We start from the raw sequence: 13000 nt of genomic DNA on the forward strand, positions 1-13000 counted from the left end.
TATTGATGATGGTATATCAGGCTTAATGTCCAAGTTTGCAGACGATACGAAGGTTGGCAGGGTTGTCAAGGACACTACTGACACTATGCTGCTGCAACAGGATTTGGAAAGGTTGAGCAGATGGGCTTCGAGGTGGCAAATGAAGTTTAACATTGACAAATGTAAAGTACTACATATGGGAAACAGCAACCCCAGAGCAACGTATCAACTCTGTGGTACTACACTGACAGTGGTAGAGAATGAAAGGGACCTGGGGGTGGTGGTGCAGGCAGATATGAAGTTCTCTGAGCAGTGCAGACGAGCTGCAAGAGTAGCTCATGGTGTATTGTCAATGATATATAGGAATTTTTCTAGCAGGGATAAGGAGGTGATTATTCCCTTGTATAAGGCAATGGTCAGGCCACACCTAGAGTACTGTATACAGGCCTGGAGGCCTCATTTCAGGAAGGATGTAGAGCTGCTGGAACGAGTACAGAGAAGGGCAACTAGATTGGTGAATGGGACAAAGGGGTTCTCTTACGAAGAAAGGCTTAAGTTTTGCAAATTACAGTGTCTGGAAACTAGGCACCAGCGGGGTGATCTGATAGAGGTGTACAAAGCCTTGAATGGTTTGAGCATGCTCAATGCTGATGGGATTCTTCCTCTAGCTCAGAAAAATCACCTGAGAGGGCATAAATTCAAATTGAGGAAAGACAGATGTAGGATAGATGTGCGGAAATTTGCCTTTAGCCAGCGGGTGGTTGGTGGGTGGAACAGACTTCCATCCCTTGTCGTGGAAGTTGATAGCCTAAATAAGTTTAAGGCTCAGCTGGACAGGTATTTCGAACGAACAGAGGGGTGAAGTGGAAGTGGTTATTTTTATTTATTTATGTTACTTTTTTTTTTTTTTTTTTTTTTTTGGCTGATGCTGCATAAGCTTGCTTTCTTGCATCAAATGCCTCTACTAATGCTAATGCTAATGCTAATGCTTACGTATTTCCTGAAAATTACAGTGTACAGAAATTCAAGTCCAATATCAACAAATATCTTCTTTTGTCTTCTAAACCTCCAACCCAAGCACAGTACTAAGTACTATAGGTTCTAATGCCTCTCGTGTTTGGGGTTTATATTAAAAAAAAAAAAAAAATTCCCATTCAGCAACTGACTGGAACACAGCTGGAATGTTGTTCAGAAAGGGTTCGGTATTTGTTTCAGGTGTGGCTCATTTCTGTTAATCTGGTTATTATTGACTGCTAAGTTAGTTTAGTTACAGATCACATTTTACAGAGTTTTGGCTGATATTTTGAAAAAACTATTTTTGAAATATTAATCTGAATATCTTGAGAGCAAATGCCAAAGTTCTGGGTTTGAAACATTATCATTAAAATGAGTGAGGTTATCAAGTAGTTGAGTACAGGATCAATTTATTCATTAATTAGCTTACTAAATTGTAATTTAGTAAGCTTACTAAATTGAATTCTATTCAGTACCTAAGAAATTTTCAATTTAAGATCAAATTTTATGAAGAGTTTTTTTTTTTTTTTTTGTTTTGTTTTTTTTTTGGTAGTTGTTGGCGCATCAGCTTCTGTGGCCATAGTGCACCTCCCAAGGTTTTTGCAGTACTTTGATCCAAGCCCGAGGCGGGATTCAAACCCGCGACCTTTGGGTTGCCAGGCAGGCACTTTACCCACCTGGCTAGTCCGGTTGGCTTATGAAGTTAAATGTCCACCATTTGGGACATTTGGGAGTTTATTCTAAGCAATAATTATCTAGACTTTAGTTTCCCATCCCCATATATGTTTTTCACACAACATTTAAAATTCAAATTCAAATCTACACATCACGCAGGAGCTCATATAGCATACAATATTTTGAAATGTTACACATCTTGTATAAAAATATAGGAGAACATTTACTTAAATTTTGGTATTACCAAAAAACAAGTAAAATATGGTGGAGAATCTGTGCCATACTATATTCTCAGATGTCAACAGTATGATGCTGACATCTGAATATTGATGTCACAATGGACTGTGCCCATTTGCTGGCAATGTGGTTCCCATGTTTTACTTACTATTAATATAATCAAAACCTAGAACTTGCTTTCTGGAAAAATCCAACAGTACAATATATGATACCCTTTTCTAAACACGTCTACATCCTTTTTTTTTAAACATGTCTGTGATTGCCAATTTGCTCCATTTCTGGCAAAATACCTCTGAAGCTCTTGATAATCATCTTCAAGTTGACGCTATTTACATAGACATCTCCAAGGCATTTGATAAAGTCCCTTATGAACAACTAATTGAAAAACTTAAGGTACATGGTAACTGTAACATTCCCTGAGCATTATCATCAACCAAGTGAACTCGGACCGTTTTATCCCACTAAGTAGAGTATTCCTTCCTTGTTCCTCTCCTATTCATAACTTTTATTAATGATCTTCCTTCTTTCATCAACACCCCCAGACATCCAAGCTTCTCTCCATGCAAATGACCTCAAGATCTATTCAAGCTGTGAAGGAGATAACTGATTCTCAATAGCTTTAATGCACTCTCAATAAATTCTCTCTCTGGTTATCTCTGAATGGATTGTCTGCTAATCCCTTGAAGTGTAAAGTAATCTCTTTCTCATCCTGCAGATCCTCACAACTAATAAATATAGAATACATTGTAAGTCTAAGATTAGAAAGATGTGACCATGTCAATGACTTGGGGTTCTTCTCTCTAATAGCGCTAAATTTGATGTCCATGTCCCTAAAATCACTAGTAAAGCATTCAAAACACTGCGATTTATTAAAAGGAAAACCTATAAGTTCAAAAACTACAGATGTGCTGTTACCTTATATAAAACCATAGTACTGCCAATCCTTGAATTCAGCTCACACATCCGAAACCCTCATACCAAGAGTTTACTTAACAAAATTGAAGCAGCCCCCCAAAATTTTGCCCACTATCCCATGTTCCACAAACCTCTATTTTATCACCCAGTACACTGTGAATTGCTGGGTGATTACTTTTATCTGACAATCTAAGCACCAGAAGAATTATCACTGACATCACTCTTCTTGCCAAAGTAAACACTGGAACCTACAAAGAAACTGGTATCCTAAGCAATATAAACTCATGCTCCTCCTAGACAAGTCAGGAGTCTCAAGCTGTTTTGCCTTGACTCTGCCAACGTGGACTTGACATGAAATTCAGTCCACTGAACAGAATTACCAGATCAGCAAATGACGCTCTTACTGACTTTTTTGACAATTCTCAATCTCTGATGAACTCCATCCACAAGTATACCTCATCTCTTGGACTGAAAAGTGATTAGTTCTCATTTAACCTTTGTGGTTTATTATTTATTTATTTAATTTTTTTGTGTTTTTCTTTTATTTTCTTTTATCAGTAATTAATCTTACTGCACACTTCTTTTGTACATATGATTTTAATGTTTGAACCTATTTAAATAGTTTATTTTAATGTTGAATTTCAATCATTATTATTATCAAACTCTGTTACCATTAACAGATACACTGTTAATGGTAACTTGCTGTGTATCGTGTTATCAATAAAATAAAATAAAAATAGAAATCTAATATTTTAGATGTCAAAAAAAAAAAAAAAAAAAGAAAGAAAGAAAGGGGGAAAAAAGAAAGTAAGAAAGAAAGGGGGTGAAAGAAAAAAAGAGGGAGGAAGAGTAATGCTATGTTGCTAAATTATTTTATTGATCAAATTAAACTGAAAATTGAAAGTATTACAGTTTTATACAAAGAATTTGCTCACTTTAATTTACTTTTTAACAGATGGTTGAGGTACTAATGGATGTTCCTATGACCACTTGGATTAGCTCTGGGACAACATGTGTGAGGCTCAACCCACCCTCTTTATGGTTTGTCAATTTCAAACCAGGTTCGTGATTTCAGAAGTTGTTCAGATCCCCCCCTTTATTAGGGTATCATCTATGGTTTTCCAACACTGGATTTTGTGAGGTCTTGGTGAACTACCATTGCTGAAGAGAAAGGGTACCAGTGTGGCATCCAAAAAAGCCCTTCCTTTTACTCTTGACATTATGTCTTTAAGTAAATCTCACACCAGTACATTGTAATCGCTGGCGCCCAGTGAGTCTTGCAAATTTATAATGCATAAAGAATCACTGCTGATAACCTCTCTAACATGCTGCTGTAGAAAACAGCATTCAATAAATCCATTAGTTACTAGCATAAAAGTTATACTAGTAACTTTTGTTGCTAGTGACCAACACACAAATTCCAGTCAACATCTGGAAAATTAAAATCCCTATTATAAGATATTCTGATTTACTGGCTCACTCTTTCTCTTTATAGTTGTCTGTTATACTCATCACAGTCATTATCCCTACAGCACACTCCTATCGGTGCCTCCGTAGCCAGGTGGGCAGGAGTAGCAGTGTGTAGCACACACTTCTTGATTAGACCGGGGTTCGAGCCCGTGACCACCAAATACGGAGGATGCAGAAAGGTCAGGGAATGACCACCACATATCCCCGGAGCAATATGGCTTAGTTGCTAATGCTCCTAAAAACCAAGAATAACAAATAACAATAACACTCCTATCTCATTTTAGTTTTTCCAGTGCTTATGTCACACCAAACTGACTCAATGTTGTACTGGGCAGCCATGTTGACTGGAAACATTACTTTGAATTTAATACGCTTCTGAACTAACTACCTGCCACCTCTTCTAAAGTGCTAAAGAAAATTAATGCAGAGATGTAAATTAGTCATGGGCATGAAAAATTACTTTTGGGACAATTTCTCCTTGACAGACACTGTCATCAAAGTTTCTCCTTGTCATAAATGGGAAATGCTTTGTAGCATTAGAGTAGGGGACAACTTATATAACTTTTAAATTTAAAAATTCATGCTAAAGCTAAGTAAAAAGCAACTGGTGGGAGGGATTAGGCCTGTCAATCATTGATACTCGCAATGATCAATTGGAAGGGGGTACCAGATTGCTCAAACACAGAAAATGGGCTCTTTGGTGTGAGAGATAAAAACATATAAGTATATAAAAATGTAGTACTGCATAAACGAGGAACACTTATTCACAAATATCGAAACACCAATCAATATTGAGGAACTTCATTATGAACACATAAAATGAAATTATTAACATAAATGTAATATTATTAAGCATTATTATAATTCTTAATGATTTTACTTACAATATGACTGCAAAATTTCAGCAGCTTTAACACTATTCAGAAATACATGCACTTGGTCTAAACCAGAGGTTCCCAACCACCGGCATGTGAACTGGTACCGGTATGCAGGCTGTGAATAAAACCACCTGCACTTTTCCTCATGGGAGAGTAAACTTTTTAAATATTCATAACTTACTAAAGCCAAAACTTCTTTTTATTTTTCACAGTTCGTATCTATGCGAGTATTTCACTTGGAAAATATACCTCTTTTCTTTCTTGTACTTCTTAATTCATATAACTTTATCTCTTTACTTCCACTCTTTTTTTTTTTCTTATTGTATACAGTCAGTTTTCCTTCAGAGGTTGGTTAGTGAACATTAAAAGTGGTGTTTGCAGTTATAGTGATTTTCACAGGTAATTTATACAATTTATAAATTGTATACTCTTAATTAATAAATGTTTTTCTGTTTTTAGTATAATAGCTCGGCTTTACTTACCTAATTATTTATGTGACTTTTCAAAACAGATTTATGTACTCATTACTTAACACACCAGTATGTCATAAGATACCAATGTGGTTGACTGGTATGTGGGCTTATAAAGGTTGGGAACCTCTGGTCTAGACAACACATGAAGAAGAAGAAGAAATTACTTTATAAGATATCTTTATAAGAACTAATACATTAACTTTAGTGTGGAATGTTAAAACCCTCACAGGGAAATGACAGATATGTCATAAGCTTAGAATTGAGCAGATGCAGTCAATATACAACACATAATGGAGGGGTTAAGCTAACCATGGAAACAAATATTGCATTAAAATCAGAATAAACATACTGAAAGTCAAGCAAATCCTTATTCTTTTGCCTGAGAATGTCAGCGATTTTGGATTATTCAATGCTGAATTGATGAGGTTTTCTTGTACAAAAATAAATATTTTTTATTCTATTTATGGAAGATAACTGAACACATTTTTGGAATAAAAACTGGTATAATTAGCTTTCTCTGACTTTGGCATACTATGTAGTTTGTCATTATCTATTCAAGTTATCTACTTTAGTTATATAAACCAAAATACACTTACCCTATCATTTCCACTCTCACTGTCACACTGAAAAGTAAAAAAGAGATGCACATTAAATATTAAAGGTTATGAATAATTATAATTAAAAATAAATTTTACTTACAATGTAAATGCAAAAATTCATCAGAGTTTAACACTTCAAAAACACATGCACTTGGATTATCTTAATTGAATTATTTAACTGATTATATTAATCTTAATTGATTATCTTAATCTAATTGATTATCTTAATCTAATTGATTATCTCAATCTTGGATTATCTTAATTGAATTTCCTATACTGTTTCCCATTCTACACAGATGGGTATCATCATACTTAATATGTATCATGCTTAGTCAATATGCATCACTAGGAAAATGCATTTCATAGTTTTCTTTCTCAGTGAAAGAACCATTAGAAAACTTAAAATGCCATCCATATGTGTTTAATTCTGAGAAACAACCATAATTCAATGATGTAAAGTTTTTGGTACTTAGCATTTTTGGTACAAGAATGCTGTGGGCTTTTGCTGAACCAGCCAAAAAGTAATAATAATAATAAAATGAAATAAAAATAAACTACCTATATGACTCCCTCCTCACACATATCTATCCAGCTGAGCTTTGAATTTCTCCAAACTGTCAACCTCATCACCCATCCACGGAGGCAATTTATTCCAACAATTAACAGCTCACCAGCTGAAAGAAAACTTCCTGCAATGCACTTTAACCCCCCCCCCCATTAATTTGAATTTATGACTTCTAGTTCTGGAATTATTCATAATAGTGCAAATTTCACCCTCATTCATTTTACTTTTACCTCTTAGCCCCTTGTACATGTCAATCAAATCTCCTATAAGGCATCTAGTTTCCAAGTTCCAAGGAAAAACTTTGCCACTATTTGTTATTTAATCTCTGAAATTACACTTCACATTAATATAAAAAATCTCACCCAAAAACTTCCAAAGCTGTATGTACATGAGGAGAAGGTTATAAAATTCTAAATTTCTATTTACATTCTACTTTCACAAGGGAGCAGAATTCCTGACTTCATCATAACTGCTTTATTGCAGCTGATAAACCACCACATCAGTTAACAGTGGCTGTGTATTTTAGGATGGCAGTATATGGACTTGATCTCATATTCTGCACAAGAATCCATCTAAATACATTATATCAGAACTATAACAATTCAGATATGATCATTATTATCAAAATCATCAGAAACATTAACGTTTATCATACATAAATATAAAATAAAAAAAACTGGATCTCTTTTCAAATATCCATTTAAAATTATTTTGGACTTCATTTAGCAGACTCCTAGTTTATTTTTGTATATAAAATATTTTCATTTCACAGAAACATAACATAGATGGTTCAACTATTGATGATCCTGCTCAAGTAGCCGATAAACTGAATGAGTATTTTGCATCTACATTACTGTATCACAGAGTAACTATAACAACAGTACAGATTAACTCCTTCATTGCCTATCAGCCAAGGGTAATCAGTATCTAAAAGGTAATAAAAGGTCTTTCCAGCAATCAATAGGTACAAGATGGATGTGCATTGGCAGATCCCAGCATTTCTAGGATCTGCCAACGATGACTGGAATTGTTTTATAGTTTAGACACCCACTGTGTGCCACAAATCACAACTAATTGAATGCATAGTGTTCCATTAGTCATGTTATTTATATTATATAAAGATATAAACAGAACAAAAATGCATGGGATGCATATAAATTATAAGGCAACACAGAAGATAGATGCTAGTCTGTAATCAAGTCACAAAGGAGGTTAGGCAGGCAAAGGCAGATTATGGAAAATCTTTGGCAAAGGATGCAAAGAAAAAAGCAAAGAGTTGTTTACTTATGTAAACTCTAGAAGGAAGGGGGATGAATCAGAATGGTCCACATAACAGATGGTTCAACTATTGATGATCCTGCTCAAGTAGCTGATAAACTGAATGAGTATTTTGCATCTACATTCACACATGAGGAGTTATTCAAGGAGGCGAATGCCAGAAGTTTATCAAACTAACAGGGAGCTAAGTGATTTTGTAATAACTGAGAGAAAAGTGAAGGAAAAATTGTTGAAGCTAAACATAAAAAAGGCACCTGGGGCAGATGGAATCCATCCAGTTATATTAAAGGAGGCAGCAAAGGAAATAGGCAAAGCCTTAGCCACAATTATGGGAGCATCCTTATAGTCAGGGGAGGTCCCCATGGACTGGAGATGTGCAAATATATCCCCAATTCACAAAGGGAGTGCAAAGGGTGACACAAATAATTATAGTTTAACTTCTGTTCTGGGGAAAATAATGGAGTCAGTGGTTAAAGAGGTGATACAGAATCACCTCTTTAACCTCAAGGCGTGGCCTGACCATTGCCTTAAACAGAGGGATAATCACCTCCTTTTCCCTGCTAGCAAAATTCCTATACAGGGTGATTCACTACCAGTGCGACAAATGCAGGAGGTGTAGGGGGCACAAAGACAAATCGGAATCACATAGCATTGCAGGGTCTGAAATGCATTCGTCATGAGGTAGAGGACGTTGAACGGGTGGTCACATGAACAGCGATCCCGCTGGAAGTCAGCATTTGCAAACTATTTCTGTTGAAGAAACCAAGTAGCAGAAGTCCTCCGGAGTGGATAATCCGCAGGCTCCAATGATTGGACGTATTGCAAATGGTATGAACTCAATTGGTTTGTTGACAGTATCCTCCATACAGTGGATTGGTAAATACCCAATCGTTGGCCTATTGCTCGAGTACTTGTACTCAGATTGCCTTCTGCAAGACGTAGGACATTCTCCTCATTGCCTGGCATCCTCGTCATTCGCTTGCAATTCATGGTACCTCTCGTGAAACAACCAGTTTCACGTAACCATCTGTGTACATGTGCAAAAATCGTATTATAAAGAGCACGCCTGTGCAGGAAACGTTCCTGGTACAAGCACAGAGCGGTGCGCCCGTTACAGTCGGCAGCTCTGTACGCAAGGTGCATGTCGGCCAGTTCAACGTTTGAATACTCATCCATCCTACTGCCTCGGGAACCGGTTCGCAAATGCTGACTTCTGGCAGGATTGCTGTTCACGCGACCTCCCGTTCAACGTCCTCTACCGCATGACGAATGCATTTCAGACCCTGCAATGCTATGTGATTCCGATTCGTCTTTGTGCCCGCTACACTTCTTGCAACTTTGTCGCACTGGTAGTGAATGACCCTGTATATCATTGACAAAACCCCATGACCTGCCCTGGCAGCCTGTCTGCATTGCTCATGAGTTCTGCAAATTGCAGTGGCTGGAGACTAGGCACCTGCGCGGTGATCTGATTGAGGTGTATAAGGCCTTGAATAGGTTGAGTACGCTGAATTCTGATGGGATCCTTCCACTTGTTCAGATTATGAACCTAAGGGGACATAAATTCAAATTAAGAAAAGACAGTTGTAGAACAGATGTGCGGAAATTTGCCTTTAGCCAGCGGGCGGTTAATTGCTGGAACAAACTTCCATCTGTCATTGTGGAAGTTGATAGGCTGAATAAATTTAAGGAGGAACTGGACAGGTATTTGGAGGGAATGGAGTGATTTTTTTTTTTTTTTGGCTGATGCTGCATAAGCTCATACACATGCTTTCTTGCATCACATGCCACTGCCACTACTACTACCTAGACAAGACTGCAGTAATAGTTCAGACACAGTATGGGTTTGTTAAGGGGAAGTCTTGTCTGACCAATTTGATTGGATACTACGATGTGATCACAAAGGAACTGGATGAAAAAAATAATTTTGATATTGTTGCACATGGAAGACTGCTGAACAAATTGGAGAGGTATGGCATTAAGGGTAAGTTGCTACAATGGATAAAGGGATGGTTGAGTGGGAGAGGGCAGAAAGTGGTAATAAATGAACACTGCTCTACGTGCATTAATGTTATTAATGGAGTCCACCAGGGCCCATTGTTGTTTTGTGTATTTATCAATGATATCGATGAAGGTATATTAGGCTTAATGTCCATGTTTGTAGATGATAGAGGGTTGTTAATGACAGTAAAGACAGTATGCTACTACAACAGGATCTAAAAAAGTTAGGCAGATGGGCTGAGAAGTGGCAACTGAAGTTTAACAATGACAAATGCAAAGTACTGCATATGGGTAGAGGTAAACCCATATGCAGAGATACAAGAGGTACAAGCTAAAGGTTAGAATGATTTATGCACCAATATCGATGATGAAAAGGCTGAAGAAATGTACACCGAAATTGAGAGTCTTCTAGATGAGCGGAAAACCCACTACACTATCATTATAGGAGACTTCAATGCTAAGGTTGGAAAAAGACAAAACAGTGCAGAAAGGGGAACTATAGGAAATTTTGGAATTGGTGAAAGAAATGAAAGAGGTGAAAGATGTGGAATTTGCAGAATTGAGGATTGTCAGTAATAAACACTTTTTTTCAAGAAAAGGGTGAACAGGAAGTGGACATGGAAGAGCCCAAATGGATTAACAACTAATGAAATCGACTTCATCCTCACTAACAGAAGATATATTGTGAATGATGTTACCGTCCTGAACACGGTTAGTTAGTTAGTTATTTGGTTTTTAGGAGCATTAGCAACTAAGGCCATATTGCTCCGGGATATGCGGTGGTCGTTCCCTGACCTTTCCACATCCTCCATATTTGGTGGTGACGGGCTCGAATCCTGAACAAGGTAAATGTTGGAAGTGATCACAGAATGGAAAGATGCACACTTGATATAGATGTAAAAAAAGAAAGGAAAAAACTGACTCAAGTAAATAATACGAAGGTCTTTGAGATAACAGAGAGGAGAAAAAGCAGTATGTACTGGAACTTCGGAACAAGTTTCAGCTTCTGCAGACTGCTCAGGATCAAGATAACGAAAGATTTCGAAAATTTCAAATATTACAACTTTCTGAAAAAGTGATAACGCCCAAGAAACCTATAGGTAAAAAGAAATCCAAAGAGAAAAAATTAGTCAAGAAACACTTGTCATGATGAACCGAAGACAACAAATGAACAGCAAGATAAACACTGACAAGGAGAAAATTGAGTATACAGTCAGTCCTCATATAGCACGATAGTTGTGTTCCTAGGAACCCTCGTGCAATGCAAAATCGTGCAATATAAACAACAGGTCCTATGGGAAAAATAGGGTTAGGTGCCGACCACCCAAGATTGAACACACATTTGTAACCAAAACATTACCAAACACGATAAATAATCGTAATAAAATACGTAAGTATTTTTTTACGACCATTACGTAATAAAATATTGCTAATGCTTTTGCTTCTATCATAAGCAAACTTGTTTTTTGTTTGATTTTCTACCCAAACAGATGACAGCGGTTCCATCTCTTCCAATTCTTTGTGTCTTAATCTAATGGATTTTAATTACACTTTGAGTTGTTCCTGCTATGAAAATTGTTTTTATTTTCTCTGCATTTTTTGTAATTCTCGGCATTGCCTCATTTAGGTCTATGGCACCTGCAATATCACATGGTCTTTCATTTCTCTCAAAGCGTTTCACAATTTCATATTTTTTTTCTATCGACAGAGGAGGACTGGCCATAAGCCTTACCAGGGAAACCCTGGTGGGCCGGAGGCCGGTGTGATTTTGGCCATAAACCGTAGTATGAGGCCACTATAAATTTCCCCGGGTAAGAATTTTTGACCCAGTCCGTCTCTGTTTATCGATATTGCTTTTCTTTTTCTCTCTGAATCTGCAGTGTCTTCCTTTTCACACCTTTTAAGTATTTTACTCATTTTTAGGCAATAAAGCACAATTACAAAATGAGGAGGCACGCTTGATACACATAAACAAAGCTGCTCGAGTGTAGCAACTGAATAAACAACACCGTAAAGGCAGAGATACACTATTAACACCTCACATTTTATAAAGCACATTTCTGGGGGTTACTACAATAAAACAATAAAAACAATTTCCAGTTGCGTTTCTGCTAGTTGAATCTGTTATAAACTGGTAGTAAACTCGATCTAATTGCATTTGCGATAATACCGATAGCTGGAATTTTGTGGGTTTTTACGTTATTATGGTGAAATGTGTTTCCCCTTCACTGATATAAAAAAACATAAATACATTTTCAGAATCTTCTCTTCATTCCTATCGTGTTGCGTTCGGTTGGGGTGATTCCACATTCGAATGCCATTTCTTGTAAACACAAAGGCAAATCGTGCATAAGCAAATTCGGTTCATGTTATATAAGACATTGTTCCCCTATTTATAAATCATGCATGATCGAATTTGTGTAATGTAAACATGTGTTATACGAGGACTGACTGTACTGAGTTATGCAAAGCCATTAGAAAGAGACTCATAGAGGACATAAGAAGATTTAACACAAAAAAAGTAGAACAAGCATTAAGGGAAAACAAAGGACTTAAATCAGTAGCCATGAGCAGTAATACAAAAAGACAAATGATACTGAAACTGAAAAATAGCGATGGTGTACTTATAAATTGCAGAGAAGGCATAATTCAAATAACAGACGACTACTATAGAGAATTATACAAGGAGCGAGGGAATGATGGCAGCAGTGGGGAAGATGGATCACAAATTAGTAACACGTATAACATACCCGATATTCTTCCTGATGAGGTAGAACATGCGTTGAAGAAAATGAAGCATCAGAAAGCCACAGGTGAAGTTGAAGTTACTGTAGAGTTTTTAAAATTGGGAGGAAGAGACATGACATAAAAACTGGCAACTCTTCAAAAAATGCATTAGAAAAGGTGTGATACCTA

At 36.7% G+C, this 13000-nt stretch overlaps 1 protein-coding gene across 1 annotated transcript in view; it reads right to left on the reverse strand.

Annotated features, from left to right (window-relative positions):
- LOC150090222 (uncharacterized) overlaps positions 1 to 13000 on the reverse strand; it is a 536661-nt gene that overhangs the window by 203371 nt on the left and 320290 nt on the right. The window contains exon 5 of the mRNA XM_090390210.1: positions 6238 to 6264. Coding sequence (XP_090246336.1) covers positions 6238 to 6264 — 27 coding nt within the window. The remainder of the gene's footprint in view (positions 1 to 6237; positions 6265 to 13000) is intronic.

The sequence above is a fragment of the Mastigoproctus giganteus genome, chromosome 2 (assembly GCF_048544385.1).
Source record: "Mastigoproctus giganteus isolate SK-2022 chromosome 2, ASM4854438v1, whole genome shotgun sequence".
NCBI classification, from domain to species: domain Eukaryota; kingdom Metazoa; phylum Arthropoda; class Arachnida; order Uropygi; family Thelyphonidae; genus Mastigoproctus; species Mastigoproctus giganteus.